A 15,142-nucleotide genomic window follows, 5' to 3' on the forward strand; every position below is an offset into this window, starting at 1 on the left:
CTTTTCCCCGCTGGCCACTCTTCCACCTAGTTTCTTAAATTTGTTTTAAATCTGCTATCAGTTACTTTCTTGAAGCATCCCCTTGTTCTACCTCTTTTGAAAGGATAATGAACTATTCCCTATTAACTTGTTCCTCATTACTTATGATTTTGTAAATCAATTGTCTATTCTCTAACCTGAAAAGCTACAAAATCTTTAAATACACCAGGGTCAAAGGACAGGAAGCAGGAAAATCATGAATGAAAAGATTGGATGTGAAGAAACTGACCAAAACAATTCCAACTGTCACCCCAGGTCTCCCTTCCAGCCGGGGCCCGGGTGACTCCTGCTTGGCTTGCTTCCCCGGGGAGTAGCCGAAGTCCTATGCCGTGATCAGAAGGCCTTCCTTGCCTACTTACTGCACGATAGTAGAGAAAAACGGTGAGGTTACAGTTCCTTTCCTTTCTTTGTGCCGTCTGTCTTTTATCAGGGGTTCAGTAACAAAACCAGAAGGCACTGACAGATTCTCCAAGTCAAATTTTCTTTAATCAGTTTATTTCCAGAAAACCACTTGACACAACCCTGCTCCACGCTGGTAGTGCTAACACAGCTTCGTTCCTCCTCTCCTGGTTTAAAGTAACAGTTAACGCCCAATACCGCTGCACACAGAGTTTTCAGGCACCACAGTAATCTTATTTATTTATTTATTTATTTGGTTCACTTGTATCCCACATTTTCCCAGCTTATAAGGGCTCAATATGGCTAACAAAGTTACTAGAAAATTACATAATACAACAGGATAAAATTATTCGAGTAAAAAAAAAAGTGACAAATTTAAATACAGAAGTAGCTAAAATAAGAGAATACGGATGGGAATACAGGAGCAACAAAAGGGAAGCTGACAGAAGGTAAAAAGCGGGCAAACAAAGAAAACGGAAAAAAGGGGATAAAGAGCATTGTGGACTTTGGGGTAGGCTTTACTAAACAAATAAGTTTTTAGTAATTTTTTTAATGTTTGATGATCCGGTGTCTCTTTCAGGAGTCTCGGCAAAGCATTCCAGATTCGCGGGCTGATGAACGAAAAGGAAGAAGCATACAGTGTCTTGTATTTTAGATTCCTGCAGGAAGGATAGTGCAGATTAAGATAAGTACGAGATGACGCCAATGAATTTCTAGGAGTTAAATCAATCAAATCACACATGTAAACTGGCGCTTCGCAGTAAATGATCTTATGAGTTAAGGCACAGATCTTGAAATCAATATGGTCCTTAATGGGAAGCAAGTGAAGGCTCTCACAAAGAGGCTGCGCACTGTCGAAGCAAGATTTTCCAAAGAATAGTCTGGCTGCAGTGTTTTGAACCGTCTGGAGCTTCTTCAGAATATAGTGTGGACAACCAGCGTAAATTCCACTATAGTAATCGATGTGGCTTAGAACCACTGAATGTATCAGGGTTCAAAATAAATCCTTTGGCAGGAGCTGTTTGATGCGATTAAGCTTCCACAAACAGAAGAACATTTTTTTCGTAATCTGCTTAACATGACTATCAAGCAACAGATAGCTGTCCAGCGTGACCCCAAGAATCTTCAAGCTGTTCGAGATTGGGAGAGCATAATCAGGAGTAACCAGAGCTTTGGGAATAGACTTGTTATGTTGTGAAGGAAAAACAATACGTTGGGTTTTATCCTTATTGAGTTTAAATTGAAATGCATTAGCCCAGGATTCCATAATGGAAAAGCTGGCTTGGATTGTGCCAGAAATTTCAGACAGGGTGGACTTAAAAGGGATGGATATGGTTACATCATCCGCATAAATAAAAGGACTGAGCCACGCTTGGATAATGCAGTAGCGAGAGGAATCATCATAATGTTGAAGAGCATCGGAGATAAAGGAGATCCTTGCGGTACCCCACAGACAGGTTTCCAAGGTGGTGAAATAGTGGAGTTCACTTTGACTCGATAAAACCTAGATGATAGGAAACCCTTGAACCAATTTAGCACATTGCCACCATTACCAAATTTATCTAATATGCTGAGAAGGATGGTATGGTCAACCATGTCGAACACACTGGACAAATCAAATTGCAGTAGAAGAATATTGTTGCCCACAGAGATTGTGTTTTTAAAACTGGACAAAAGAGTAATCAGAACTGTTTCAGTGCTATAACGAGAGCGGAAACCTGATTGTGATTCATGAAGAATATTGAAATTGTTCAAGTAACATGTAAGCTGAGTAGTAACCATACTCTCCATTAGTTCTACTAGTAGCGGGATAGAAGCAACAGGACGATAATTAGTAATGATATTTGCCTTTTTCTTCGGGTCCTTTGGAATTGGGGTAAGTAGAATACTATCATGTTCCTCTGGGAAACAACCTTCCTGTAGCATAAAATTAAGGTAAGACATGAGATCAGTAATAAAACATGAAGGAGAAGAAGTCAATAGGTAATTAGGGCAAATATCTAGTTTACAAAAAGTTTTTGAAAGCCTTGTAAGCTGCTTGTCTGACGTTGCTGCTTGGATGTCTCAACGCCATCTGAAGCTTAACATGACTAAAACTGAACTTCTCATTTTTCCCCCTAAATCCACCTCCCCCCATTCTCTATCTCTGTTAATGGCTCTCATATCCTCCCTGTCTCCTCGGCTCATAACCTTGGAGTCATCTTTGATTCCTCTCTCTTCTTCTCTGTGCATATTCAACAAATCGCCAAAACCTGTCATTTCTTTATCTACAACATTAGCAAGATCCGCCCCTTCCTTTCTGAATACGCTACCAGAACCCTTATCCAAACCCTTGTCACCTCTCGTTTGGATTATTGCAATTTACTTCTCACTGGTCTTCCTCTCAGCCATCTCTCTCCTCTCCAGTCTGTCCAAAATTCTGCAGCACGACTTATTTTTTGCCAAAATCATTATACCTACACTAGTCCACTCCTCAAGTCACTTCACTGGCTCCCCCGTCCGCTTCCGCATACAATTCAAACTTCTCTTACTGACCTTTAAGTGCATCCATTCTGCAGCTCCCCATTACCTCTCCATTCTCCCTACATTCCTCCCCGTGATCTCTGCTCACTGGACAAATCTCTCGTCGTCCCCCTTCTCCTCCACTGCTAACTCCAGGCTTCGTTCCTTTTCCCTCGCAGCTCCTTATGCCTGGAATAAACTTCCTGAGCCTGTACGTCTAGCTCCATCTCTACCTGTTTTCAAATCTATGCTGAAAACCCACCTTTTCACCACTGCTGTGGCTCCTAGCTACTACTCAATTGCCTCCCCTTGTTCCTTCTCACCCAGTACTCTCTCACCCTTAATTGTCTTGTCTGTCTGTATTATTTTTAGATTGTAAGCTCTATTGAGCAGGGACTGTCTCTCTATGTCAGGTGTTCAGCGCTGCGTGCGTCTGGTAGCGCTATACAAATGTTAATAATAATAATAAGCGCTTGCGCTACATTCTCCGAAGTCAAGGGTGTGAAGTTGATCCAAAAGCGATCTGCAGGGCAATGAACAGAAGAGTAATCAAGGTCATCAAGAAAGTTGCCAATGTCTGTGGGAAAGTGGCACAGCGATTTGCGCAGAGTTAAACTTTTCTCATTGAATCTTGACATTCAAACCCCTGTAGCCTGTCCTTTGGTTCCCTTATTGCAATCCAATCTCTTAGCAGTGCTCCTAGATAGCTTGATAGTCAAGCTGTTCCACAGCTTCCTTCCAAACTTTATTATCCCTTCTTCCCCCTTTTTACACAAGTCCGGTAATAACCTGACCCATAAAGCTTTTACCTTTCTTTTGGAGGCTCAAGCTAGAGTAGACGTCCATCAGTTCTACTTCCTCATTCTGCCTATCCCCCTCTTTCTTATCCCACTCCATAGATTCTACCACCCCTGCCTTCTGCAGCTGTTGCTCATCATTTTGATTGGAACTCATTTCCCAATCATTCCCTTCCCCCTCTGCTTCCTGTGAGTCATGGGTTTTACCTTGCCCTAGTGGTTTCTGGGGACTGCAGTTCTCTCTCCTATATTGATCTCTTACTGAGCTCTTTTCCACCAGAGGGCGAACTTTTCTTCCAGAGGGAATCTGGGACTTGTGGTTCCTTTCCCTGGGAGGAAAGTTCTCCTCCTGCTTCCTCCTCCACTTGTTTAATGTAGTACTTCGGCTACCCTGCTCACATAATTCTCCATAAGATAGCTTCCAGTGTTCATTTTCTGCTACATCAAGCCACCTAGAATGTTCCTCAACTGTAGAAAAACTGCCTCCTTCACTCCACTGCAGCCAGAGTGAAAAGTGACCGCTCCAGCTGACCCCAACCTGCTATTTTGTTTCCTGAAGAATCACCATGGTTGACTTCCTACCTGACTGCCGCTGAGGGCTGCATACTCTCTTGCCTGGTCCGCACTGGCCCAATGCTGCTTGATACTGGTCGGAGGCCAGCATTATAACCCTTGCTGGCTCGGTGTAAAGCACTGCTCACAAGGCTCATGTTCTTCAGCTAAAAAGAGAGTGAGAAAGAACATTTTTAAAAAACCCAGGAAGAACATGCATTAAGTAGCCTACAACAAACAGAGAGCCAAGCATCTGTACCTGCACGGAAAGGGAGCATGATAGCTGGGCCCATGCCAAAAAGGAAGAATGCCTGAACAGGGTGCTTGCTAAAAATGAAAGGGAGCTTAAAGGCAAGTGTCATACCAACATGGAAGAAGAATCTAAGGGCAGGGCCTGTGACAGTGTGGAGGGGAAGTGGGAAGGTGGGGGGTATGGAAATGAAGCACCAAGGTAGAGCTTTTCCCACAATGGAAAGTGAGCCTGAGGGCAGTTTCCATGCCAGCTTGAAAGAGAAGCCTAAAGAAGGGGTTCATGCCAAGAAAGAACAGAGCCCCAGGGAATATGTTGCACTATCCTCGTTCCCTAGACTCTTCCTACTCCTTCCCCTCTTCTACCACTGCTCTTTACATTTTTCATTGAGCCACACAAATTACTCTAAAACTCTTTCACCTTAACCCTTTAGTGTCCAATGTTCCCGTAAATTAAACACACAAGCAAATGGTTCACACATTTTAATCCAACAGGTGAAGAATAGGATTAAATTCAATGGAAGGATGAACATATTCAGCAGAAAAAACATGGGGGCCAGGGATAACTTTCAATTACTGGCTTACTATCATCTTTTCTCACTCTTCTTTGCACAGATAAAAGTTCCAGCTTCTGGAAAAAGCTGCAGCAAGAGTCAGAAAATTCAGCAGCAAGATTTCTGCAGTAGAATATTTGAATAAATTTAAAAATAAATAAAAACTTAATTTACACAAATAGTTGAGTTCTGACTTCTCTTATGTATCTTGGTAATTGATTTACTTTTTCTTAAGACTTTGGTTGGGGGAGGGTGGGAAGGAACGAAGGTGAATACACAAGTGGATGACATCAGGGAATGGGAAGGATGAAATGGAGGAAAGGGCAGGAAATGGATGAAGTAGGATCAACGATGGAGGAGGGTTGGTTCTCTCTCTCATGCAACTTCACCCTGGCATAGATTTCCACTCTCAAACACATCCACATATCCTTGGTATAAAACCCCCTTCCCCATCCTCTCCCCACCCCCTCTACCACATCTGCTCAATTCCTTTCTATTTTCATGACTGTTTTAATAGACTATTCAAAAATAAACAAGCAACAAACAATCCTTTCAACTTGTGCATCATTTCCTCTGAATAGCAGAGGAAAGTTGGCAAATTGAGCAACACTATAATAATGGGAGATTTCAACTACCTCAATATTGACTGGATAAATGTTACATCAGGGAGTGCCAGGGAGATCAAATTTCTAGATAATCCAAATAAATAATAATAGATTTAATAAACGACTGCTTCATGGAGCACCTGATCCAGGAACTGACAAGAGGGGGAGCCATTTTGGATCTGGTCCTTAGTGGCATACAGGGAACAGTGTGAGAGGTGGCAGTGTTGGGTCCCCTAGGAAACAGTGATTGTAACATGATCAAGTTTGAGCTGCTATCTGGGATGAACCCGCATAGCAAATCTATTGTAGCTGCATTTAATATTTGAAAGGGCGACTATAATAAAATGAGGAAAATGGTTAAAAAGAAGCTAAAAGGATTGGCTGCAAAAGCTAGGACACTGAATCAGGTTATTCAAAAATACCATCTTGGCAGGCCAGAACAGATGCATTCCACATATTTGCAAAGGTGGAAAGAAGAGAAAACGACAGCCAGCAAGATTAAAAGCTGAAATGAAAGAGGTTATTACAGCCAAAAGAATGTCCTTCAAAGAATGGAAAAAGGACCGAAATGAAGAAAATAAGAAGCAGCATAACCAGTGGCAAGTCAGATGCAAAGCATTAATAAAGAAGGCTAAAAGAAAATATGAAGAGAAACATGCCGCAGAGGCTAAAACTCATAGTAACAACTTTTTCAGGTACATCAGAAACAGAAAGCCTGCGAGAGAATTACCCTGATATTGCCTGGGTAAATGTAACATCACAGCATGCAAAAGAGGTAAAATTCCTTGACGAAATCAAGGACTGCTTTATAGAGCAGCTGGTATAGGAGTTGACAAGAGAAGGAAAAAATTCTAGACCTAGTACTTAGTGGAGTGCATGATCTGGTGAAAGTAATGGTGCTGGGGCCACTTGATAACAGTGATCATAATATGATCAGATTTGATATCGGCACTGGAATAAGTACACACAGGAAATCCAATATGTTAGCATTTAACTTTCAAAAAGGAGACTATGATAAAATGAGAAAAACGGTGAAAAAAAACTTAGAGGAGCAGTTGTGAAGGTCAAAAATGTACATCAGGTGTGGATGCTGTTCAAAAATACCATCCTGGAAGACCATGCCAAATACATGCCATCTATTAAAAAAGGAAGAAGGAAGACCAAACGACAGGGGGAATGGTTAAAAAGTGAGGTGAAGGAAGCTATTAGAGCTAAAAGAAAATCCTTCCAAAAATGAAAGAAGGAACCAACTGAAAAATAGCACCTTTAACTGTTGCCACGCTTCAATTAAAATTGCTGCTAAGACTAACACGAATCCAAATACTACCTCATTTGCCTAATAGTGAACTGTTGGCAAGCATTCAGAATAGGCTCGCCCAGCAATAAACTGTTACCAAGCTCTAAATTAAATTAAATTGTCGCCATACTTAAATACAAAGTTAAGTAGCACTGCACCTGCCTAGCACCGAACTGCTGCCAGCTTTGAACTAAATTGTTGCTAGATTAACTGGAAATGTTAGCACTACTTCGCTTGAATTGTAACCAAGCTCAACAGCAATTGCAACATAGTACTGCTCAAATATACACCAATTACTTATTTGCCACAACACCCAACACATAGAAATGAACACCAGCATTACGCTCATCACCATCCAGTGTATCATTATATTCTCACACGCAAACACAACACTAAACCGAGACAACAACAACTCCACTACTCACAATCCGCACAACACTCACACACACACCATGCACAGCCAAAACAACAACCACAACAACCTACTTACATATCACCAATCCCATGCACAACCTTTAAACAACCTACCAAATCAAAGACACAACAACCAACCAACAGGAACAAACCCCGAATATTCACGAGAAAACAGGGAAAACAATGACAACTACAAACTCAACCATCGAAGACACAGACAGTTAATAAAAATAAACACATCTAACCTCGCCTTGGAACCACATCACCAAATCAAAATAGGATACGTCAATGCAAGATCAGCAGTAAGCAACTCGATAGACATACTAGATTGGATCACCACAGACAAACTAGACCTCTTATTTATCACAGAAACCTGGTTCCATAGTCCTACGGACCCCGCTATCCTACAAACGTGCCCACCAGAATACAAAATCACGCACTGGACAAGAAATGGAGAAAAAAGAGGAGGCGGAATAGCTTTAATATACAAACCTGAATTCACCATCACAATCACAGGCGAATCTACCTCACCACAACTTGAAATTGCATCGACAAGAATCAACCATCCAAGTCTAATAGGACACCTTAACACAATCCTATTCTACAGGCCACCAGGAAAATGGCAAGACGCCCAAACACAACTCATGGATTTCATCTCAAATACCTGCGTATCAACCTCAAACATCCTCATACTAGGAGACATCAACTTACACCTAGAAGATGACACCCTACCAAGCACACGAGAATTCAAAGAATTCCTACAACTCTGGGATCTGCAAAAACCCAACTTACAACCAACACACGAAAAAGGACACACACTAGATATCATAACAAATAGACTCGAACCGAACTCAACTATCACACTCACCAACACAAGATGGACACCCACACTATGGTCAGACCACCATAAAGCAAATGTCACACTTTACTGGCAAAAAACACAACCAAACACAATCAACAAACATGAGCGAGTAACCTACACAACAAGAGGAAAAATAGACCCCACAACATTCTGGCAACAGATCTACCAGAATGAATGGACTGCAAACGCTGGCACCATCCAATTCCTCCAAGAATGGGACGATATAACCACAACAACATTAGACAAAATCGTCCCAGTCCAAACCAGAACATCACACAGGAAAAACGCAAATCCATGGTTCAACGAAGAGCTGAAAAAACTGAAAACACAGGTCAGGAGACTGGAACGAGCCTGGAATAAAAAGAGAGATGAACAAACACTAAACGACTGGAAACAACTTCGAAGAAAATACAAATACACCATCAAGCAGACAAAAAGACTGCACTATAAAACATTAATAGGACCAAACTACAAAGACACACATAAACTCTTCAACCTCGTGAACAAACTGTTAGACACCACACCTGTTACAACCAACGGCAAAGATACACCAAGTGTTGACACCCTTGCAAAATACTTCAAGGAGAAGATTGTACAATTACGACAAAAAATACCCGCCAGCACTATAGAATACACCACTCTCCTAGACTGCCTAGATCCAGAAGAAGGAACACACCCAGCAGACAGAACCTGGACCGAATTTGAACCATTACCAGAAGAACTCATCTCTAAAACTCTCAAAAAATATGCCAAATCCAACTGCAAACTAGACATATGTCCAAATAGCCTCATGCAAACTGCTCCTCAACAATTCATAACAAACCTAACAAATCACATAAACTACATGCTACAAAATGGACTCTTCCCAAAAGAAAAAGGAAAAATCCTACTCACACCAATTCCTAAAGACACAAAGAAAAACACGAGCGAAATAACCAATTACAGGCCAATTGCATCCATACCACTAATAACCAAGCTAACCGAAGGTATGGTAACCAAACAGCTCACAAACTATCTAGACAAACATTCAATACTGCATGACGCCCAATCAGGATTCCGTTCGAATCACAGCACAGAAACAGTATTAGTCACCCTAATGACCAAATTCAAACAAAGAATTGCAACCGGCAACAATATACTCCTCTTACAATTCGACATGTCCAGCGCCTTCGACATGGTTGATCATGAAATCCTAATACACATACTTGAATACTTTGGCATCGGAGGAAATGTCTTGAATTGGTTCAAGGGGTTCCTAACCCTGCGCTCGTATCAAGTCACATCAAATTCAACCACGTCCAAGACATGGATACCTGAATGTGGAGTCCCACAGGGATCACCTCTCTCTCCAACTATATTCAACCTAATGATGATCCCTTTAGCAAAACTCTTATCAAACCATAACCTCAACCCGTACATATACGCCGATGATGTGACAATATACATCCCATTCAAAGACGACATCAAAGAAATCTCCAGCGAAATCAATAAAAGTCTACACATCATGAATACATGGGCAGATGCATTCCGCCTGAAACTGAACGCAGAAAAAACCCAATGCCTGATACTCACCTCCCAATACAACACAACAGAATTCAACGTGATAAACACACCAAACCTAAAACTTCCAATCTCAGAAACGCTAAAAATCCTTGGAGTGACTATCGACCGCCACCTAACACTCGAAACTCACGCAAACAACATAACCAAGAAGATGTTCTTCAGCATGTGGAAATTAAAAAGAATTAGACCATTCTTCCCAAGATTCGTCTTCCGCAGCCTAGTGCAATCCCTCGTCCTTAGCCACTTGGATTACTGCAACTCATTATACACTGGCTGCAAAGAGCAAATACTAAGGAAACTTCAAACAGCCCAGAACACAGCAGCCAGGCTCATCTTCGGAAAACCTAAATATGAAAGGGCAAAACCACTACGAGAGAAACTACATTGGCTTCCACTCAAGGACCGCGTTACTTTTAAAACTTGCACACTAGTCCATAAGATCATTTACGGTGAAGCCCCAGCGTACATGTCTGATTTAATAAACCTACCACCCAGAAACGCCAAAAGATCATCCCGAACTCACCTCAACCTTCATTACCCAACCTGCAGGGGCTTGAAATACAAGACGATACACGCGTCAACCTTTTCCTACAAGAGCACGAAGTCTTGGAATACATTACCACGCAACCTAAGAATGATCAACGAACAAGCCTCCTTCCGCAAACTACTGAAGACACACCTGTTCGAACAAACTTATGGAAAGAGCCAAAACACATAGAGACCACTCACTGTCCACAATGCAATACACATCCACATCCGATCCATCATCCCTTATCCAGTCAACCATACATTCGTCCACTAGAGGGCATGAGTTGAAGCTACAGTGTGGTAAATTTAAAACGAATCGGAGAAAATTTTTCTTCACCCAACGTGTAATTAGACTCTGGAATTCATTGCCGGAGAACGTGGTACGGGCGGTTAGCTTGACGGAGTTTAAAAAGGGGTTAGATAGATTCCTAAAGGACAAGTCCATAGACCGCTATTAAATGGACTGGAAAAATTCCTCATTTTTAGGTATAACTTGTCTGGAATGTTTTTACGTTTGGGGAGCGTGCCAGGTGCCCTTGACCTGGATTGGCCACTGTCGGTGACAGGATGCTGGGCTAGATGGACCTTTGGTCTTTCCCAGTATGGCACTACTTATGTACTTATGTACTTATGAACTATGTACACTATATGTCTAGGCGCCTAATAATGCCCTTTTTTCCCATTGTCTCTTTCTAATGTTTCTATGTTGTTGTCCCACTGTTACACTACCAATGATATTCGAATGCCTCGCACAACTCTGCTCAATGTAACCCATAACTTATTTGTAACAAATGTATTTCTATTATTCAAGTCTTATTGTAAGCCACACTGAGCCCGCAAATAGGTGGGAAAATGTGGGATACAAATGCAATAAATAAATAAAAATAATAAGACACAGCATAAGGAATGCAAGCAAGCAAGTCAAATGCAAAGCGCTGATAAGGAAGGCAAAGAGAGACTTTGAAAAAAAGACTGAGTTGGAGGCAAAAACACACAGTAAAATTTATTTTTTTTTAGGAATATTAAAAGCAAGAAGCCAGCAAAAGAATCGGTTGGACCGCTAGCTGACCGAAGGGTAAAAGAGGCACTCAGAAAAGACAAAGGCATAGCGAGAGATTAAATGCATTCTTTGCTTTGATCTTCACCAAGAAAAATTTAGAAGAGATACCGGTGCCAGAAATGGTATTCAAAGCTGACGAGTCAGAGAAACTGAATGAAATCTCTATAAACCTGGGAGATGTAATGGAGCAATTTGACAAATTAAAGAGTAGCAAATCTCCTGGGCCGGATGGTATTCATCCCAAGTACCGACAGAATTGAAAAATGAACTTGCGGAACTATTCTTAGTAATATGTAATTTATCTTTAAAATCAAGAAAGGTACCAGAAGATTGAAAGGTGGTCAATGCAACACTGATTTTTAAAAAAGATTCCATTTTGACAGAAGTTGGGCGTGTTTGGAAGAGAAAAGTGAATGCCAATCCACATATCTTATTTGACATTTACACCACTGCAAAACCTATTCTTTCTGGGTGTGTTGGTTTTCTGCAAAAGGCACTGTTAACAGGGAAAAAGGTAATTTTACTCAACTGGAGGGAAGCGCAGGCACCCACCAGAGACTTGTGGACATCTAAAATGATTGAGTTATTACATCTTGAGTTGTGTGGGATTACAGATTCTAAGACGAAGGATTTGACCTCCTTCCGGAGGGTCTGGGAGAGATTTTGGAATACACTTCAACCACTGGCTAAACAGAGAATACTCCATAAATTGAAACGGAGTATTAAGAGATCAGGTCAACCCTCAGACTCTGAGAAGAATGACTGTTCGTAAAGTGTCCCACAGACCAACAGAGTGGAGGAATAGGGGGGAGGAAGGGAAGAAAGGGGGGGGGGAGAGAGGGGGTAGACTCTGTTGTTAGCATACAAAAAAGACAAATGTATGCATACTTGAGTCATAGTGGCCAGTTGGCGCTGTGATAAAATATATATTGGATTCTTGTCAGTAAAAATGATTTAAACATAAAAAGATTCCAGAGGAGATCTGGGAAATTATAGACTGGTGAACCTCAGGTTGGTTCTGGGCAAAATGGCAGAGACTATTATAAAGAACAAAATTACAGAGCCTCATGAAAGACTCCAGAACAAATTGGAGAGTAATGGGATATGGGGTAGTGTCCTATTGTGGATTAAAAACTGGTTAAAGGATAGAAAACAGAGAGTAGGGTTAATGGTCAGTATTCGCAATGGACAAGGGTAGATAGCTCTTCAACATATTTATAAATAATCTACAGATGGGGGTAACTAGTTAAGTAATTATATTTGCTGACAATAGAAAGTTATTCAAAGTTGTTAAATCGTGAGAGAATTGTGAAAAATTACAAGAGGACCTTACGAGACTGGAAGACTTGGCATCTAAATGGAAGATGACGTTTAATGTGAGCAAGTGCAAAGTGATGCATGTGGGAAAGAGGAACCCGAATTATAGTTATGTAATGCAAGGTTCCACATTAGGAGTCACCGACCAAGAAAGGGATCTAAGCAGTGGTGTGCTAGAGCCGGCTCGCAAGAGCCGGTTGTTAAATTTTTTTAACATCTTGTGAGCCGATTGTTCTGCAGAGCGAACCGGCTCCGGTAAACGAGGTAAGCATGGCAGGAGGGTGCTACAATCCATGCTTACCCCGTTTACCTCACCTCCCACCACTGCCCTCGTTTGCCTGCGCCACCCGAATCGCCCCTCCTCCAGCCACCCATACCAGCGATTCTCCTCGCTCCCCTGCCCCCCTCCAGCCACCCATACCCAGCGATTCTCCTCACCCCCCTGATTACCTCCGTTGAAGCAGCCGCGTTATTGAAAGCCCTGACATCGTTTCCTATTTCCGCGAGGGCGGGACTGAGAGAACGAACTCGAAGGGAAGGCTAGAGACAGGCAGGGCTTCCAATAACGCGGCCGCTTCGACGGAGGTAATCGGGGAAGCGAGGAGAATCGCTGGGTAGGGAAAGCTGGAGGGGGGCAGGGGAGCGAGGAGAATCGCTGGGTATGGGAGGCTGGGGGGGGTGCAAGGGAGAGAAGAGAATCGCTGGGTATGGATGGATAGAGGGGTAAAGGGGAGAGAAGAGAATTGCTGATATGGATGGATGGAGGGAGAGCAGGGGAGAGGAGAGTTGATGGACATGGGTGGATGGAGGGGAGGGCAGGGGAGGAGAGTTTCTGGACATGGGTGGAGGGGAGGGCAGGGGTGAGAGGAGGGTTGCTGGACATGGGTGGATTGAGGGGAGGGCAGGGGGAGAGGAGGGTTGCTGGACATGGGAGGATGGAGGGGAGAGCAAGGGGAGAGGAGGGTTGCTGGACATGGGTGGATGGGGAGGGCAGGGGAGAGGAGGGTTGCTGGACATGGATGGAGAGGAGGGAAGAGTGAGGAAGGAGATGAGATGAGGGAAAACGAAGAGAGGAGAAAAAACTGCACATGGGTGAAGAAAATAGGCAGAAGCTGGATCCACTGGACAGTCAAGTCTGTGGAGGACCCAGCTTTTACTTACGGATGTAGGGCAAGAAATGAAGCAGAAAGGCGGAAAGTAAAGAAATAAATGGAAAGGAAGCCCTGGAAACGGAGTTAAGAAGACAGATAGCAGCAGAATCGGATACTGGACCAGCATGATCAGAAAAACAAAGTCACCAGACAACAAAGGTAGAAAAAAATCATTTTATTTTCATTATAGTGTTTGGAATATGTCCACTTTGAGAATCAGGTGCTCAGCATTAAAAGTTTATATTTATTTACTTATTCATGGAATTTTATCCCACATTAAACATGAATTAGATTGGAACCTGGGATCATTTAATTTTTTTTTCCTGGAGTAATGTATTGCCCCCCCCCCCAGGCTCTCTCCCCGGCTATAGCCAGCTATACAATTTGGGGGGGGGGGGGCGCAGAGGTGGACGGGGGAGGGGGCGCAGAGGTGGACCGGAGAGAGAGCCTGTTGTTAAACATTTACCAGCACACCACTGGATCTAAGCGTCATCATTGATGATACATTGAAACCCTCTGCTCAGTGTGTGGTGGCAGCTAAGAAAGCAAATACAATGCTAGGTATTATTAGAAAAGTAAGGGAAAACAAAAATGAGGGCCTTATAATGCCTTTTTTATTGCTCCATGGTGCGACTGCGTCTTGAATACAGTCACCTGGTCACCACATCTCAAAAAAGATATACAGGAATTAGAAAAGGTACAGAGAAGGGTGACGAAAATGATACAGGGGCTAGGACAACTTCCCTATGATGAAAGGCTAAAGTGGCTAGAGCTCTTCAGCTTAGATAAAAGACAGCTGAGGGGAGATATGATAGAGGTCTATAAAATAATGAGTGGAGTGGAATGGGTAGATGTGAATTGCTTGTTTACTCTTTCCAAAAATACTAGGACTAGGGAACACACAATAAAGCTACAAAGTAGTAAATTTAAAACAAATAGGGGAAATATTTCTTTACTCAATATGTAATTAAACTCTGGAATTCGTTGCCAGAGAATGTAGTAAAAGCTGTTAGCTTAGTTGGGTTTAAAAAAGGTTTGGATGGCTTCGTAAAGGAAAAGTCATAAGTATTGCCATACTGGGAAAGACCAAAGGTCCATCAAGTCCAGCATCCTCTTTCCAACAGTGGCCAATCCAGATCACAAATACCTGGCAAGATCCCAAAAAGTACAAAACATTTTATACTGCTTATCCCAGAAATAGTGGATTTTCCCCAAGTCCATTTAATAATGGTCTATGGACTTTTCCTTTAGGA

The 15,142-nt window shown here is 42.3% G+C and overlaps 1 protein-coding gene across 1 annotated transcript in view; it reads right to left on the bottom strand.

Annotated features, from left to right (window-relative positions):
* Window positions 1-15,142, bottom strand: part of TTLL5 (tubulin tyrosine ligase like 5) — a 482,374-nt gene that overhangs the window by 71,965 nt on the left and 395,267 nt on the right. The window contains exon 32 of the mRNA XM_030213729.1: window positions 4,320-4,456. Coding sequence (XP_030069589.1) covers window positions 4,320-4,456 — 137 coding nt within the window. The remainder of the gene's footprint in view (window positions 1-4,319; window positions 4,457-15,142) is intronic.

This window comes from Microcaecilia unicolor, chromosome 9 (assembly GCF_901765095.1).
Source record: "Microcaecilia unicolor chromosome 9, aMicUni1.1, whole genome shotgun sequence".
NCBI classification, from domain to species: domain Eukaryota; kingdom Metazoa; phylum Chordata; class Amphibia; order Gymnophiona; family Siphonopidae; genus Microcaecilia; species Microcaecilia unicolor.